Raw genomic sequence first — 15346 nt, forward strand, 5'->3', positions numbered from 1 at the left:
TCAGCTCTCACCGCCTGGTTGTCTTACGGGAGTCTGGAGGATTCTTGGTGCTCCCCTCCACTCTCCTGCTCACTGCACTTTCGCTGGTTCATGAATGTCACCTCTATCTGTGGAAGCTGCTGGAATTTACAAACACTCTCATGGGAGCTGGCGGAGCAGGAGCAAAGGGGAATGTCAGGAGGACTGAGGAGGAAGAGAACTTGTCATCTGTCTGATTCCTTTCAGTCTCATCCGTCTAATCATTCCCTACCCCAGACATGAGGTCCAGGGTCAACAACAACTGTTTTTGACTTTTAATCCTTTTCTCTTTCTTTGCTTTTTGTTTTTGTGTTCTTTGTCACAGTCTACTGGATGTGGTACTTGGATTCAGGTAACCGAGTTTCGGAGAGGTTGTCTCAGGATATTTTTCCTATTTTCCATAGGATCTGTTTTTACACATCCATCGATTTTCTGCTATTCATCATATGGGGATCTCACTGATCTGAGGAACCATATGGACAGAGGGGTTGGACTTCGCTTGCCTTTTTCTGGACTTGCAGAATGATTTCTGATCTGGGTGATTTCTGAAGATCAGCAGCTGATCCAAAACAAAAGCTGAGGGAGAGAAGTAAGAGGCCAGGGCTTGTGCCAGTCAGGCTGGGACAGAACAGCAGGGACAAAACAGACAAAAAGTGAGTATGGTGTTGCTGTGTCTGTTTCACTTACCTTTCAAAATACCAGTACGGCTCCATGGATCATTGACAACCACTTTCCCAGTCCAATTGCTGTGCAACAAGTCCTGAAATACAACATTACTGACACTGACAGTTTAAAAGCCAGAGAAGTTTACTGTGAACTTCACAAGTGTTTTGTCCCACCCCCTTTACCCCTAAACCAAGCCCCTTTTGTTCACTATTAAGCTGTGAAATATTCCCCCTGGTTATTGTGGGTGACCCTGCTTCACTCTGAACATCTGGCCTTGTGCCTGCTCCTCTCCTCTGTGGCCCTGGGTGATCGGACAGGTGGGTGGCCCACTGACGCCCTCTGCACCCCAAGGGTGAGCGGGGCACAGCAAAATGGCTGCCCTTGCCAGCTCGCTAATCCGACAGCGCAGAGAAGTCAAGGACCCCCAGGCCAACCGGCAGGTCTCCAACAAACGTAAGCCCTGCCCCAAGAGCAACAAGTCGCTCTGCCAGAAACAGATCCTCATCCTCATCTCCAAAGTCCGGCTTTGTGGCAGCCGAGGGAGAAAGTTGGAGAAAAGACCCGGTGAGTCTCCCAAAACTCACTTTTCCATTCTGTCTCAATCAAATCTCCTGTCTCTCTCTAACTCCTCTTCTATTCTACTCTTTTTGAATGGCATAGACTTCCGTTTGCGTGGCATTAGCATTTAAATGGACATGGGAAGTAACTTTTACCTCTTCATACTTCTACTCATAACTCTTTGAGTTATGAGTGTTTGGTGGTCTTGATCTTTGATCATGACAGTTCGAATATGAGGCTGTTTGGTTTGCATTTATAAAATAGGAGCTTTAAAATAACTAGTTTCAGTTAAAGGCCAGTGTTGACATGCTGCTTAGACAAATTTGAGCTATTCAAAAAAGTACAGATAGATCACAACTAAACCGATCAGCTTGCTTCTTGCTTACTGAAATGATGTTTGGCCAAATGGCTTTTGTAGGAAAATAAGAAAAGCCTTTTCTACTGTGTGTCAATGGCACGTGTGTATGTATGGATGAGAGTGTGCACTCTGTGAGACTTGTTCAGCTCTTGCTGAGAGGCATTTGTCACTATAGTGAGTTTGTTGTGTGTGGAACCCAGAGCAGCACATGCTGCTTTGTAATCGTTCTGATAATTTTGCTGCATGTCTCTGCATTTGACATGACCTGTTCATTTACGATCACCCAATGAAACCTGATACACACCACAATCCTTCACATGCACATAAAAAGATGTCATTCTCTCTTTTATGATGAGCTGTTTCAGTTTGATCACACTGAATTTGGCAACAGCAGGTTGAAAATTTTGCTACTGAAACTGGTCTGTGCTTATCGAAATCTGAATCACTGGCCCCCACTGGCCGAAGCTAGAAGTGCACACGTTGACACCAAAAGAGATTAGTGTTTTTAGTTGTCAATGATGTAATACAGACACCAGGAATGCATATTTTATTAACCCTACACCCTAATCAAAACCTGAACCTTAAACCTAACCATTAGTGGAGTAAAAAATTATTTTATCTTCAGAATCACGCTTACCATTGTTTTTGGGATACTTCCTGATTCCCATGGGAACAGAACCTGTGTCTTGGAGGTTGCTCGTGCAACATACTAGCGTACACACTAGAGGGCAATGTGTTTATACTTGAAATGATGCAAAAATCTCTGATGGGAGATGCCGCTTGTCAGTAATTTGGCTGAATGGGGTTGATTTCAGGCTACATGAACTTTCGGAATCAATGAATGTTGATTTCCCATGTGATCATGATGTGCACAAATTGCATTTCATTATTTGAAGAAAAGAAAAGAAAATGAAGACCAGACATACTTTTTATTGCAACCTATGTACTTTAATTGATTTTTGCTGTGGAAACATGCACCGACTTATTTAACATAAAACATCCCACTGCTTTTGCCTTTCACAGCAGGGGGAGCCATAGAGGTTGATGAAGTGGGGAAATGCCAAATGAATCTATGTTTGTGTAGGAGATCACAGCATGCACATGACTTCATAACCCTTCTGGCTTTCTGGTTAAAAGATGGCAAATATTTTATCACAGAAATGGGGAATCTAAATATATATATATATATATGCAGAGTATTTAGCATAGCCTGCAGGAAAGTTTAATGCAGTTTTAAAATTGAACAGTAGGCTCCCGAATGCACATTTCAAACAGAGACAGTAATGGGTTGCATAATAGGCTGTGAATGTTTGTCTTTGTGCTTACTGTATGTGGCTTATCTAGAAGTACAGGTGAGCCTTGGATAAATAATTACTAGGGTTGATTTTGGACTTGATTTTGGACTATACTTGGTGTTCACTTGATAAAGAATGGATATTTGTGGTAAGTCCTTATTTATAAGTAAATGCACCGTCACATACATACAGTACATACACAAACATACTGTACACAAATACCTACACTTGGACTCATATATTTGTTAATTAAAAAATGTACTCTCCTGAAAGTCCCATTAGTTTCTATGGCCCAGCTGCATTCATGTCAATACAGTGGGATATTTATTGCACGTGTATCTGAAGTTAATCATGGCAATCGCCATGGAAACCATATTCCTGTAATGCAGCATCTGCCACCGCAAAGTGCCTCATGCCAAGCGGCTATTACGTCTATGAAAAATGGTGCTGGTTGGGGCGCAGTAGAGGAAGAAATGTTTTCTGTCAGTATTGGGTGGTGTGTATAGGATCCTGCAGTAAAGCTCAGGTCCTGTGACTTTTTTATGCTAACTGTGCCTGGATGAATTTGCCTACTGTTTGATGGAGAGGATCAGAGAGAGTCCACTTATAATGTTGGCTGCTCAAAGGCACAGATTTGCCTGTCAGCACAAAACTAGAGAAAGAGCTACTAAGCCTTAGTGCTGTCTACTCTTGTAGTTCTCTTTCCTTCTCTGATTCTGAATAAGAGTGTCTTACAAAAACTTCAAGCCATAGTAAAAGTATAGTTCACCCAAAAATGAAAATTAATTTACTCACCCTCATGTGTTCTAAACCTGTAAGACCTTCTTTCTTTCAACACAAAAACAAGTTAAAGCATTTGTACACCAAACATGAATTTTCACCATGATTTCTTGCTGCAATCAACATTTTGAACCTAAACAATGGATTCCTAATGAGCCATTTACACCTGGAGTGAACATTCGCACCAAATCATGTGCCAACAAAGCAAAGCTTTTTTTACAGTGAGTGTGTAATTTTTTTTCAAAATTTTTTGCCTGCCGATAAAATGCCCTGAATGAGCTTTGGATCATGTGTCAGGAGCCGCTGCAGTTACTAAAACCAGAGCAACAAGTGCCTCTAAAGCACAGAAAGCTGTTTTATCCACCAATATTAAACACTGAAGGAACTCTAGGAAGAAATCCTGAACCAACAGTGAAGATGTGTGTTTGATTTGCATCAAATTCCTTAAAAATTTAATTTTTTTTTCTCATGGGTTCTCTTAACTTAAGTTATATTGCTGCATTACTGCATTGCATACCCTTTAAAAAATTATCTGATCTTATGTAGAATATCTTCATAATTTATTCTAAATTATATTGCTGCATTTTTTTGCCTTTGCATTTAATCTTATGTGATTTCTCCTATATTTCTAATCTAATATATATCGCAGCATCTTTGTCTTTGTATCACTTTTTTTTAAATAAACAACTTTACAGATCTTAAGTGTTTTTCTTTGCCAAATATTAATATTATTCCTGTGATTTGCAGTATACTGCAGAAATGTCTTTGTCTTCAAAATGCCGTTGGATACCAAAAACGTGGTGGTGTCTCCACTTAATAGTTATGGCTGTTATGTTAATAGCCATCAACAGCTGTGCTTTCGTTAGCAGCATTAATCTATCTAATAATTGGTAAGACAGACTGAAGATGGGTTTTGTTGGTGAGATCTGTTTTATTGCTTGCTATATAAAGACTCTTGTGACGTTAAAATTTCGCCACATTTAATTCGTAAAATGTAGGGTTTTGTGCAAATGTATAACACATAGATACACAGTACAATAAGATCCAATCAGTATTGTTCCAACTGACAACACCCTGTGTGCATTACAGAATGATTTTAAACTAATGTACTTAGTTTACGTACAAGTACAGTATATACTGTAGTATGCGTGGCAGTGGCATATCAGAATCAGAATCAGAATGAGCTTTATTGCCAAGTATGCTTACACATACAAGGGATTTGTCTTGGTGACAGGAGCTTCCAGTACACAACAATACAAAAACAGCAACAAGACTTTTAAAAAATAATTAAAATTGAATAAAAAATTTATAAATATTGAAAAGAAAAAAGTATACATATAGAATACACAATAGACAATATATATATATATATATATATATATATATATATATATATATATATATATATATATATATACCTGTATGTTGAATGTGTCAACATTTTTTTCAGTAAATATATTTTTAATGAGGCTATTCACATGATTTTTTCACCAGACATCAGTATTAACTCAAGAAATCCGCAAATGTAAAGAATTCACAACATTAAAGTCCATAAATAAAGTTATGTGTAATAAAGTGGAATGACACAGGAAAAAAGTATTGAACACGCTAAGAAAAAGCAGTTCTCCAAGGCAAGGTAAGGCAAGGAACCAGCTGAAATCTGTAAGTAGTTAGGAAGTAATTATACCTCCTATCTGTGCAAATTAATATCAGCTGGGTTAGTAAATTGATGGTCTATAAAAAGGCTTTTTGTTACCAAGGTGTCACACAAGAAACATCTCATGATGGGTAAAAGCAAAGAGCTCTCCCAAGACCTTCGCAACCTTATTGTTGCGAAACATATTGATGGAATTGGATACAGACGTATTTCAAAACTTCTGGATCTTCCAGTAAGCACCATTGGGGCCATTATCCGCAAGTGGAAGCAACATCACTCCGTCATCAACCGGCCATGCACAGGAGCTCCTCACAAGATTTCTGACCAGGGAGTCAGAAGAATTGTCAGAAGAGTAGCCCAAGAGCCAAGGACCACTTGGAAAGAGCTCCAGAAACTCTTGGAGGCAGCAGGTACCATTGTCACAGAGAAAACAATAGGCAATGCACTCCACCACCATGGCCTCTATGCACGCTCACCCCGCAATACTCCATTACTAAAGAAAAGGCATGTTGAAGCTCGTGTAGTCTGTGTAGTCTGGTCAGACGAGAGCAAAATTGAACTTTTTGGCTGTCATACTACACACCATGTTTGGAGAAGAAATGGCACTGCACATCACCCTAAAAACACTATACCAATAGTGAAGTTTGGAGGTGGAAGCATCATGGTGTGGGGCTGTTTTTCATCGCATGGTACTGGCAGAATTCATAATTGAAGGAACGATGAATGGAGCCCTTTACCAGGAGATTCTTGAGAAGAATCTGCTGCCATCCACCAGGATGATGAAGATGATGTGTGGGTGGACCTTAACATATTGATGGAATCGGATACAGACGTATAACTTATGTTATCCCATAGTTTTGATGACTTTACTATTATTCTAAATATGAAAAAAAGAATGAGTAAGTGTTTCAGTATATACATACATACATACACACATACATACATATACATACATATACACACACATACATACACACACACATACACATACACATACACACATACATCTACATATACACATATATACACATGTATGAATATATATACATACATATACATACATACACACACACACACACACATACACATATGTAGTGCAAATATAAATACAAATCGGTTATGTACAGTGCAAGGGAATGTAATGGCAGAAGAGGTAGGATGTGTTGGATAATATAAAAAGACTAAGCTGTGTATTGCACATTAATTATTGCTCAAAGGGGCAGTTTTAACTGTTCATGAGATGGATAGCCTGGGGGAAAAATCTGTTCCTGTGCCTGACGGTTCTGGTGCTCAGAGCTCTGAAGCGTCGGCCAGAAGGCAACAGTTCAAAAATGTAGTGGGCAGGGTGAGTGGGGTCCAGAGTGATTTTTCCAGCCTTTTTTCTCACTCTGGAAGTGTATAGTTCTTGAAGGGGGGGCGGCAGGGGGCAACCAATAATTCTCTCAGCAGTCCAAACTGTCCTTTGTAGTATTCTGATGTCTGATTTCATAGCTGAACCAAAGCAGACAGTTACTGAAGTGCAGAGGACAGACTCAATGACCGCTGAGTAGAACTGTATTAGCAGCGCCTGTGGTAGGTTGAACTTCCTCAACTGACGAAGGAAGTACAACCTCTGCTGGGCCTTTTTCGCAGTGGAGTCAATGTGGGTCTCCCACTTCAGGTCCTGAGAGATGGTAGTGCCCTGGAACCTGAATGACTCCACTGCTGCCACAGTGCTGTTTAGAATGGTGAGGGGGGACAGTGTTGGGGGGTTCCTCCTAAAGTCCACCATCATCTCCACCGTTTTGAGCGTGTTCAGCTCAAGGTTGTTTTGACTGCACCAGACAGCCAGCTGTTTAATCTCCCTTCTGTATACAGACTCATCGTTATCTCGGATGAGGCCGATGACAATGGTGTCGTCTGCAAACTCCAGGAGCTTGACAGAGAGGTCCTTGGCGATGCAGTTGTTGGTGTAGAGGTAGAAGAATAGTGGGGAGAGCACACATCCCTGGGGGACACCAGTGCTGATTGTACAGGTGCTGGAAGTGAATTTCCCCTGTCTCACAAGCTGTTGCCTGTCTGTCAGAAAGTTGGTAATCCACTGACAGATAGACGTGGGAACAGAGAGTTGGTGAAATTTAGTCCGGAGAATAGCTGGGATGATGGTGTTGAAAGCCGAACTGAAGTCCACAAATAGGATCCTTGAATATGTCCCTGGTCTGTCCAGATGTTGCAGGATATGATGCAATCCCATGTTGACTGCATCATCCACAGACCTGTTTGCTCGATAAGCAAATTGAAGGGGATCTAGAAAGGGTCCAGTGATGTCCTTCAGGTGGGCCAACACCAGTCTCTCAAATGACTTCATGACCACAGACGTCAGGGCGACAGGTCTGTAGTCATTAAGTCCTGTGATTTTTGGTTTCTTTGGGATGGGGATGATAGTGGAACATTTGAAGCAGCATGGGACTTCACACTGCTCCAGTGATCTATTGAAGATCTGTGTGAAGATGGGGGCCAGCTGGTTAGCACAGGATCTAAGACATGCAGGTGAAATGCCATCTGGGCCCTGTGCTTTCCTTATCCTTTGTTTTCGAAAGACGCGGCTCACATCATCTTCACAGATCTTAAGTGCAGGTTGAGTAGCAGGAGGGGGGAGGAGGGGGGTTACAGGATGTGTTGGTGTTTGTGTGAAGTGAAGGTCAGAGTGGGTGTGGGGTGTGAGATTGGGCCTTTCAAATCTACAGTAGAACACATTCAGGTCATCAGCCAGTTGTTGGTCCACCACAGGGTTGGGGGTAGGAGTCCTGTAATTCGTAAGTTGTTTCATGCCACTCCACACTGATGCAGGGTCATTAGCTGAAAACTTGTTTTTCAGCTTATCAGAGTATCTTCTTTTAGCCACTCTGATTCCCTTATTCAGTGTGTTCCTGGCCTGATTGTACAAGACTTTATCCCAACTCTGTAAGCATCCTCTTTGGCCTGATGAAGCTGCCTGAGTTCCGCTGTAAACCATGGTTTTTCATTGTTAAATGTTAAATAAGTCCTAGTAGGAATGCACATATCCTCACAGAAACTGATATATGATGTAACAGTATCTATGAGCTCGTCCAGGTCTGTGGCTGCAGCCTCAAAAACACTCCAATCAATGCAGTCAAAGCAGGCTTGTAGTTCCAGCTCTGCTTCGTTGGTCCATCCCTTTACAGTCCTTACTACAGGCTTAGAAGATTTTAATTTTTGTCTGTTGGTTGGAAGAAGATGAACCAGACAGTGATCAGATAGTCCCAAAGCTGCTCTAGGAACAGAGCGATATGCATCCTTTATTGTTGTGTAGCAGTGATCCAGTATATTTCTGTCTCTGGTTGGGCATATAATGTGCTGTTTGTATTTAGGCAGTTTACATGTGAGGTTTGCTTTGTTAAAATCCCCAAGAATAATAATAACAACTGAGTCCGGGTATTCTGCCGTGCAAAGGCAAAAGGCCGTAACTTCGTTTTTGGTCGAAAATGAGTTATTGATATTTTTTTGACTTTCAAGACCTCCTTTATCATGTGGATAAGTATCTTGAGTCAATTCCGTTGTTTTTTCAAGAAAATAATGGGTTGTCTTAACAGTAACTTCCAAAAGCCCAAGAGAAACCAAGGAAGAACTCCGTAACTCCAATTACCGCTCTTTGACTTTGTTTTGGAACGCTCAAATTGAGTTAGGGTACTCTGCCTTTGTTTAGCCGTGCGTCAAAATGAAGTTACTGTGCTGGCACGGAGTTACTGTACTCTGCCTTTGTTTTTACATTAAAGTTTACCATGTTTAAATTACAGTGTAGCCTGTGTACTGTTATACATCTGTCATTGAAGCAATTGACACACACGATACCTGAATAAAAGTGTAGTAAACAAATACCGTTGAGTGTTTTTCTATAGCGTTTAAGGGAAAATGATGGTTGAGATGGCTTTGAAATGCCGACATAAAGGTCAAGGTAAGAAAGTGTGTAACACAAAAGATGCATTAGACAAACTAATTAGATAGATAGATCGCAATCTGCTTCATTTAGCTAGCTAGCAGCCTATAGCATAAATAGGCTACTTGGCTATCCAATGAATAGGCTAACTGCTCCATATAACAAAGCACTGTAAACAAGCAAAGACTGGATAACTTGCCAGCAATAAGTAATCATAAATATTCTCAAAGTTTTTTTTTTTTTTCATAATGCAGATTATTCAGTCAGTGCCAGCCTATCAGTGACTGCTGTCAACATCAGTGTCAGTGAGTCTGGGGCTGCACACTAGTTGCACGAGTGTGGACTCGAATGCCATGACAGCGTAGCATGTAGCATGATCACACATAAAATCAGTAGTAACAGTTCGCAATTAAATCTGTCCTACCTTTTCTAGTAACCCGATAAAATAACAGGGCAGTGGTGGCTCAGCGGTTAAGGCTCTGGGTTACTGATCAGAATGTCGGGGGTTCAAGCCCCAGCACCGCCAAGATGCCACTGTTGGGCCCTTGAGCAAGGCCCTTGACCCTAACTGCTCCAGGGGTGCTGTATCATGGTTGACCCTGCACTCTGACCCCAGCTTAGCTGGGATATGTGAACAAAAAAGAATTTCACTGTATATGTGCAAAATGTATAATGTGTGATAAATAAATATAATTATTATTTATTATAAATCCATGGCAATGAACGTCATCGCAGATGTTTAATCCACAACAATCCACAAGCATTCTGATTTCTAAGCATTATTCCTACTTGCTGGCGTTCACATCAATCCACAAGTCGATCTTTTAGGCTAGACTACTTTCATTCAATTCAATGTAAAAGCACTTAGGCTAACTTATGTCTTGTATCCTTTTATGTTAGTGAACACTGCAATAAATAAATTGGTTACAAAACGGTATCCAACCACATGTATAACTTTTTGTCTGGATGTCAGTTACGGTTAGATTCAGAAAAACAATAAATATAGTCACATACTCTATATTATAGCCTTTGAGATTGGCCAGTCCAGTCCACCAGTCAGAGAGCTGTGCATTGGAGCATGGTAGCTAAATTTAACCCTTGATTAACCAGCTGTGGCACTAACTTGTAGGCCTGTGGCTGTATTTATTATCTCTTATTCCAATCCATGCATTTTAAATTTGTACATGATTTGTTATATCTTTGCATTCCATTATTAATTAAATTATTATGTTTTCATTATTATGAAATATGTTTATCTTGTATTTATTCATATAATTAAGTGTCACCTATCTGCAGTCAACCTGTTAGTTTTGCTGCACACCAATTGAAGATATTCTTTACCGCTATGGAGGTATGTGTCATGTCTAATGTATTAAAAATGCCATCAGAATACAACCAAAGCACAGGATAGCAATAAGTACATGGCTATAAGTAATTGTAAATCATCCAAAATAAATGCCATGATCACTAGATTTTATACAGGTGTTAATATAATGATTTTGTAAATGGTGATCAGCAACAAAATATTGATAATATGGAAGTTACTGCCTTTTGCCTTGGCGTGAATTCTCACTTTTTGCAGACAATACAAAGGCAGAGTACAGTAACTTCAAAATAGGGGTCAAAAGTAAAGTTTGAGCTCAAGATTTTTTTATGTAGATAAATTTCATTACTAAAACATCTAATTGCCAGATTTTCAGTGTCCTACCTATAATAAATTTGGCTGGACAACTAAAAAAACTTTAAAGTCATTTTTCTCAGTTCCACATTCTAGCGAGTTAAGGTCTTTTGCCTTTGTAGGGCAGTATTGTTGTTCCGTGTCTGTGATTTGATCAGCCAGCTGTTGCAGCCCGGCATTCAAACATGCGTTTGGCGCGATGTACACACTCACCAGAATAAACGAGGTAAATTCCCGTCTTATGCCGCCCACATACTATACAACTTTCAAAGTCGTTGGATTGCTGTTCTTTTCACACTACACAACTGTCTGTTTATAATGGGTATCTTGAAGTTGCTGTGGTTTGCACATTACATGAGGGATCGGTGACACTGGGTCACACATTACAAAACATTTTACTAGGAAGAATACCCAACAACTCTGTCTGGTCTCCAAACTACGTTTCACAACAAAACGCATGCGAGAAGTAATACAGGAAATGACTTAAGATCACGTGTGAGACAGGAGTTCTTCCCTCTAAAAATGGTGGTCCGCAAGAAGCTTGCGATCCAAGTTGTTTGTGCGTTGATTCAGCTTTTGTCGACGATCTGCATTAAATGTCGGCGAATGGAAAATCAGGGCTAAAATCATGTAGTGTAAACTCGGCATTAGTGAAAACGTGACTCTATACACATTTTTGCAAAACTTGTTATACGTGTCTTCAGGTACAATTCCCTGCAGTTTCCAGTTAAATGAACACTAGAGGCACCAGAACAACTGTGTGTTTTATTCACTTTCACTCAAATCATAACTTTAATGGCTGATTATGACTTTATAAATACTTATTTTTCTCTCTGTTACTCAGAACCTGCTATTTTATGACATCGACACACTTTAACACATCTTTTGAAAAACTATACATTTTAATGCTTGTATTACAGACCCACCTACATATATACACTAATTCCAAAATGAATAGCTTGCACGGTAACTCACCTGATAGGGTAGTGGAATTAGAGTCAGAGGACCGCGGTTCACGTCCAGCCATGTGACATGACAGAGTCATGGAAGCAGCACGAAATTATGTGGTTGCTTCAGAAAATGTGCTTTTTCATTTTGCTTCTGCATTTTAAAACACTATTGGTTAGGTTCAAGCATTGAGAAGGTAAGGATATCTTTTTTAACGTCTCACATACACTTCCTGGCCAAAAAAAAAATGCATACACTAATATATCGTTGGACTGCCTTTAGCTTTGATTATGGTGTGTTTGCATCATGGCATTGTTTTGACAACCTTATGCAATGTCACAACATTTATTTCCATCCAGAGTTGCATTAATTTTTGGCCGAGATCTTGTATTGATGACGGGAGAGTCAAACCACTCTGTAAAGTTTTCTCCAACACATCCCAAAACTTTCAATCGGGTTATGGTCAGGACTCTGTGTCTATTTAGTACACGCCTAATGTTGTGAAAAGCCAAATCCATTCTGATCTGTCTCTATCAGAGTTGGAAGAAAAGTTTCTAATCTTGAAGCAAGAATTTTGGCATTTAGCTTGGTGTCTGTGTTCAACAAAGAAATTGGTCTAAAAGACTTGCATTTAGTGGGGGGTTTATCGGGTTTCAAAATCAATGTAATTAATGCATTTCTTAAAGAAGGTGGTAAACAACCATTTTGAAAAGATTCTTCTTACATGGGACCAACCAAATTGTCTTAAAATAACTTCAGAAAAAATCAGAAGCTCGTCTAGGCCTGCAGCCTTGCCACCTTTCATATTTACTATGGCCTTCAAAATTTCACATTCTTCAAGTGCACTGTCTAACAGGTATTTGTTGCCTTCTGATAGATAGATTCTGTTTTGTATATGTGTGGAGTCCGAGCCTGAGGATCGATAAAGGTTAGGAGATACTGTACAGTTAAAATCTCCTGCTATTATTACTTTACCTGGTAACGAGGACAGAAGCAGGGATAATTCTTCAAAAAATTTAGGACAATTTAGGACAGTCAGTATTGGGTCAATAGAAATTAGCCATTATTATATTCTCCTTGAATAATAAACCTTGAATTATTAAATATCTTCCAGCTGGATCCAGGATTACATTAAATATTTGAACTAGAACAGATTTGTGAATTAGTATCATAACTCCCCTGGAACTGTGGGACAATAAATCTGAAAGAACTTGACCATGCCACTGCCTTTTTATTGGCATTTATCTTTAGATTTTAAGTGGCATTCCTGAAGGAATATAACTGACGAGTTGAGTTGTTTAATTCTCGTCATTACCTATTTGATTTTGGTCAGTTTCCCCAATCCTCTCACGTTCCCCAACATTATCTTTATATTTGAATCATTGTTTATTTTGTATTTGTAATGTAATTGGTTTTTGTAAACTTTTTCTCTGGTCACCACACTCATTTGCCTAAAAAATTAATAAATAAAAAATTGGTGCATACATACTTAGCCCAAAAAACAAAAGATGTACAGACAAACATAAGATTCTCCCCTGTGTGCTGACCCCAAGAACTCACCTGCGTGTAACCCTCCCTCCCCCAAAAACGCCAGATTCAACATACAGCCACACCGATCCTCTTGCAACGAGGAGCGGTTTGCTGTCACTCATACGTATGCCTAATCACATTCTGTGCTCCTACGAACCATGGCAAGAACTTGAAGAAGCCTAGTAAATAATCTGCATTAATCAGAATATGAACATCCCCCAATATCTCATGTAAACAATGTTCGCACCTAAGTAACTGCGTCCTGACTTAGTACATTCAGAGATAGATTTGGTCTATTGATATTATTATAACCATCACCATTAACTAAAAAAGCACATAAAACCACATTTTAACCATAATAATAATAATGAAAAAGAACAAAAAAAAAAAAAACAAACAAACAAAAAAAACGCAGGTGCAATGTCTTTGAATGACAGTTAAATCTGCAGATGAGTGATACCTTATTTCCCAAAGTACAAACTTTTCACACGGGTTAGCCCGAAATCTGTCTCTTTTCTCCATGAAGAAATCACAGAAATTTTCAGTTCATCAGTCTGTATTTTCCATCGTGCAGATGAAAGTTGCAACATCTGACAGGTCCTCGAAAGTGTGGTTACAGCCAGCGTGTGTAATGCGGAGCTTTGCTGTATATACCGTTCCATATTGGATGTTCATGGCTTTCGATTTCTGCTTAACTTTGTAATATTGCCTTCTCTTGATGTGTGTCTCTCTGGCAATGTTACTTCTTGTGTGCCATACATCACTTTTCCTTTAGCTCGAGCAATCTTCAGAACTCTTTCCTTGTCTCTGCAATTCAGAAAGTGCTTAATGAGTATCCTAGGGGGCGCAATCTCGCCAACTTTGGAGGCGTTGTGCCCTCTTGATGATTATCGGTTTATGGAAAGATTCGGCTCCCAGAACTTCGGGAATCCATCGCTCCAGGAAGGTTGACACATTGGACCCCTCTGCACCCTCCGGGAGGTTGACGAGGCGAAGATTATTACAGCAAATGCGATTCTCTTGATCTTCCACTTTAGTGCCAAGGGTCTTTAGCTGCTGCTGGTGGGTAGTTACTGATTTCTGTAGTATGGTGATATGGTGCTCCGTATCACTGATACGTTGTTCGGCTGTGGTAAATCTGCCTGAGAACTCGATGATGTCTTGTTAAAATCTTGTATGGCCGACAAGAGCCCTGTGAATTTAGAAGAACAATCCTCCCTCATGCCAGCAATAGCACTCATAACTTCTTGATTTGTATTAGCATCAGTGCTACCTTCTTTGCCACCACTTAGCGTGCCGGAGAGTTGGCCAGCCGTCTCCGAGTTAGAGTTATCTTGTTGTCCCAGCTTGTTTTTCGTTGCCCGAGATGTCATTTTGATGTCTAAGTATGACACAAATACCTTATGTATATTTTGAATGATTTGAAAACGTGGCGAGACTGTTATATATAAATTATATGTTGATTGCCGTGGGAGCAGTGATGAATACATGTGTTCAGCACGCTGCCATGTTGGAACCCCCCCCCCCCCCAAATATATATATAAGGGAACCCCCTCACATATTTTTTAAACACTGTTGGTTAGGTTCAGGCACAAGTTTTAGGTTAGGGAGGTATGTTAAAAAAAAAAAATGATCTAAAATTTACCTTAAAACATCGTCTGAATACGACACCATTTGACTTGCTTTTGGCACCCCCAGCTGGACATTTCACTGGAAACCTGCAGCCAAACGTGTTATACAGCACGTGAATTTGGAATTGCAAAAATTTTGTCATGTTCACATATATCTCATGAGACCAGGCTGCTTCAATGTGTTCTTTTTCGTTGAGCAAATAAACAAAAAACTCGTCATCACTGCTGCATCTTTTTTTTTTTTTAAACTTGTCATTCTTCAACTCATCCGTGATTGGCGGAGGGTACTG

General features: G+C 39.9%; 1 protein-coding gene across 1 annotated transcript in view; it reads left to right on the top strand.

The window, feature by feature from the left end:
* The first annotated feature begins 464 nt into the window (after positions 1 to 464).
* LOC127446704 (fibroblast growth factor 11-like) overlaps positions 465 to 15346 on the top strand; it is a 170894-nt gene continuing 156012 nt past the window's right edge. Inside the window, exon 1 of the mRNA XM_051707857.1 lies at positions 465 to 1248. Coding sequence (XP_051563817.1) covers positions 1056 to 1248 — 193 coding nt within the window. The 5' untranslated portion in view covers positions 465 to 1055. The remainder of the gene's footprint in view (positions 1249 to 15346) is intronic.

The sequence above is a fragment of the Myxocyprinus asiaticus genome, chromosome 1, assembly GCF_019703515.2.
Source record: "Myxocyprinus asiaticus isolate MX2 ecotype Aquarium Trade chromosome 1, UBuf_Myxa_2, whole genome shotgun sequence".
In the NCBI taxonomy this organism is placed as follows: Eukaryota; Metazoa; Chordata; class Actinopteri; order Cypriniformes; family Catostomidae; genus Myxocyprinus; species Myxocyprinus asiaticus.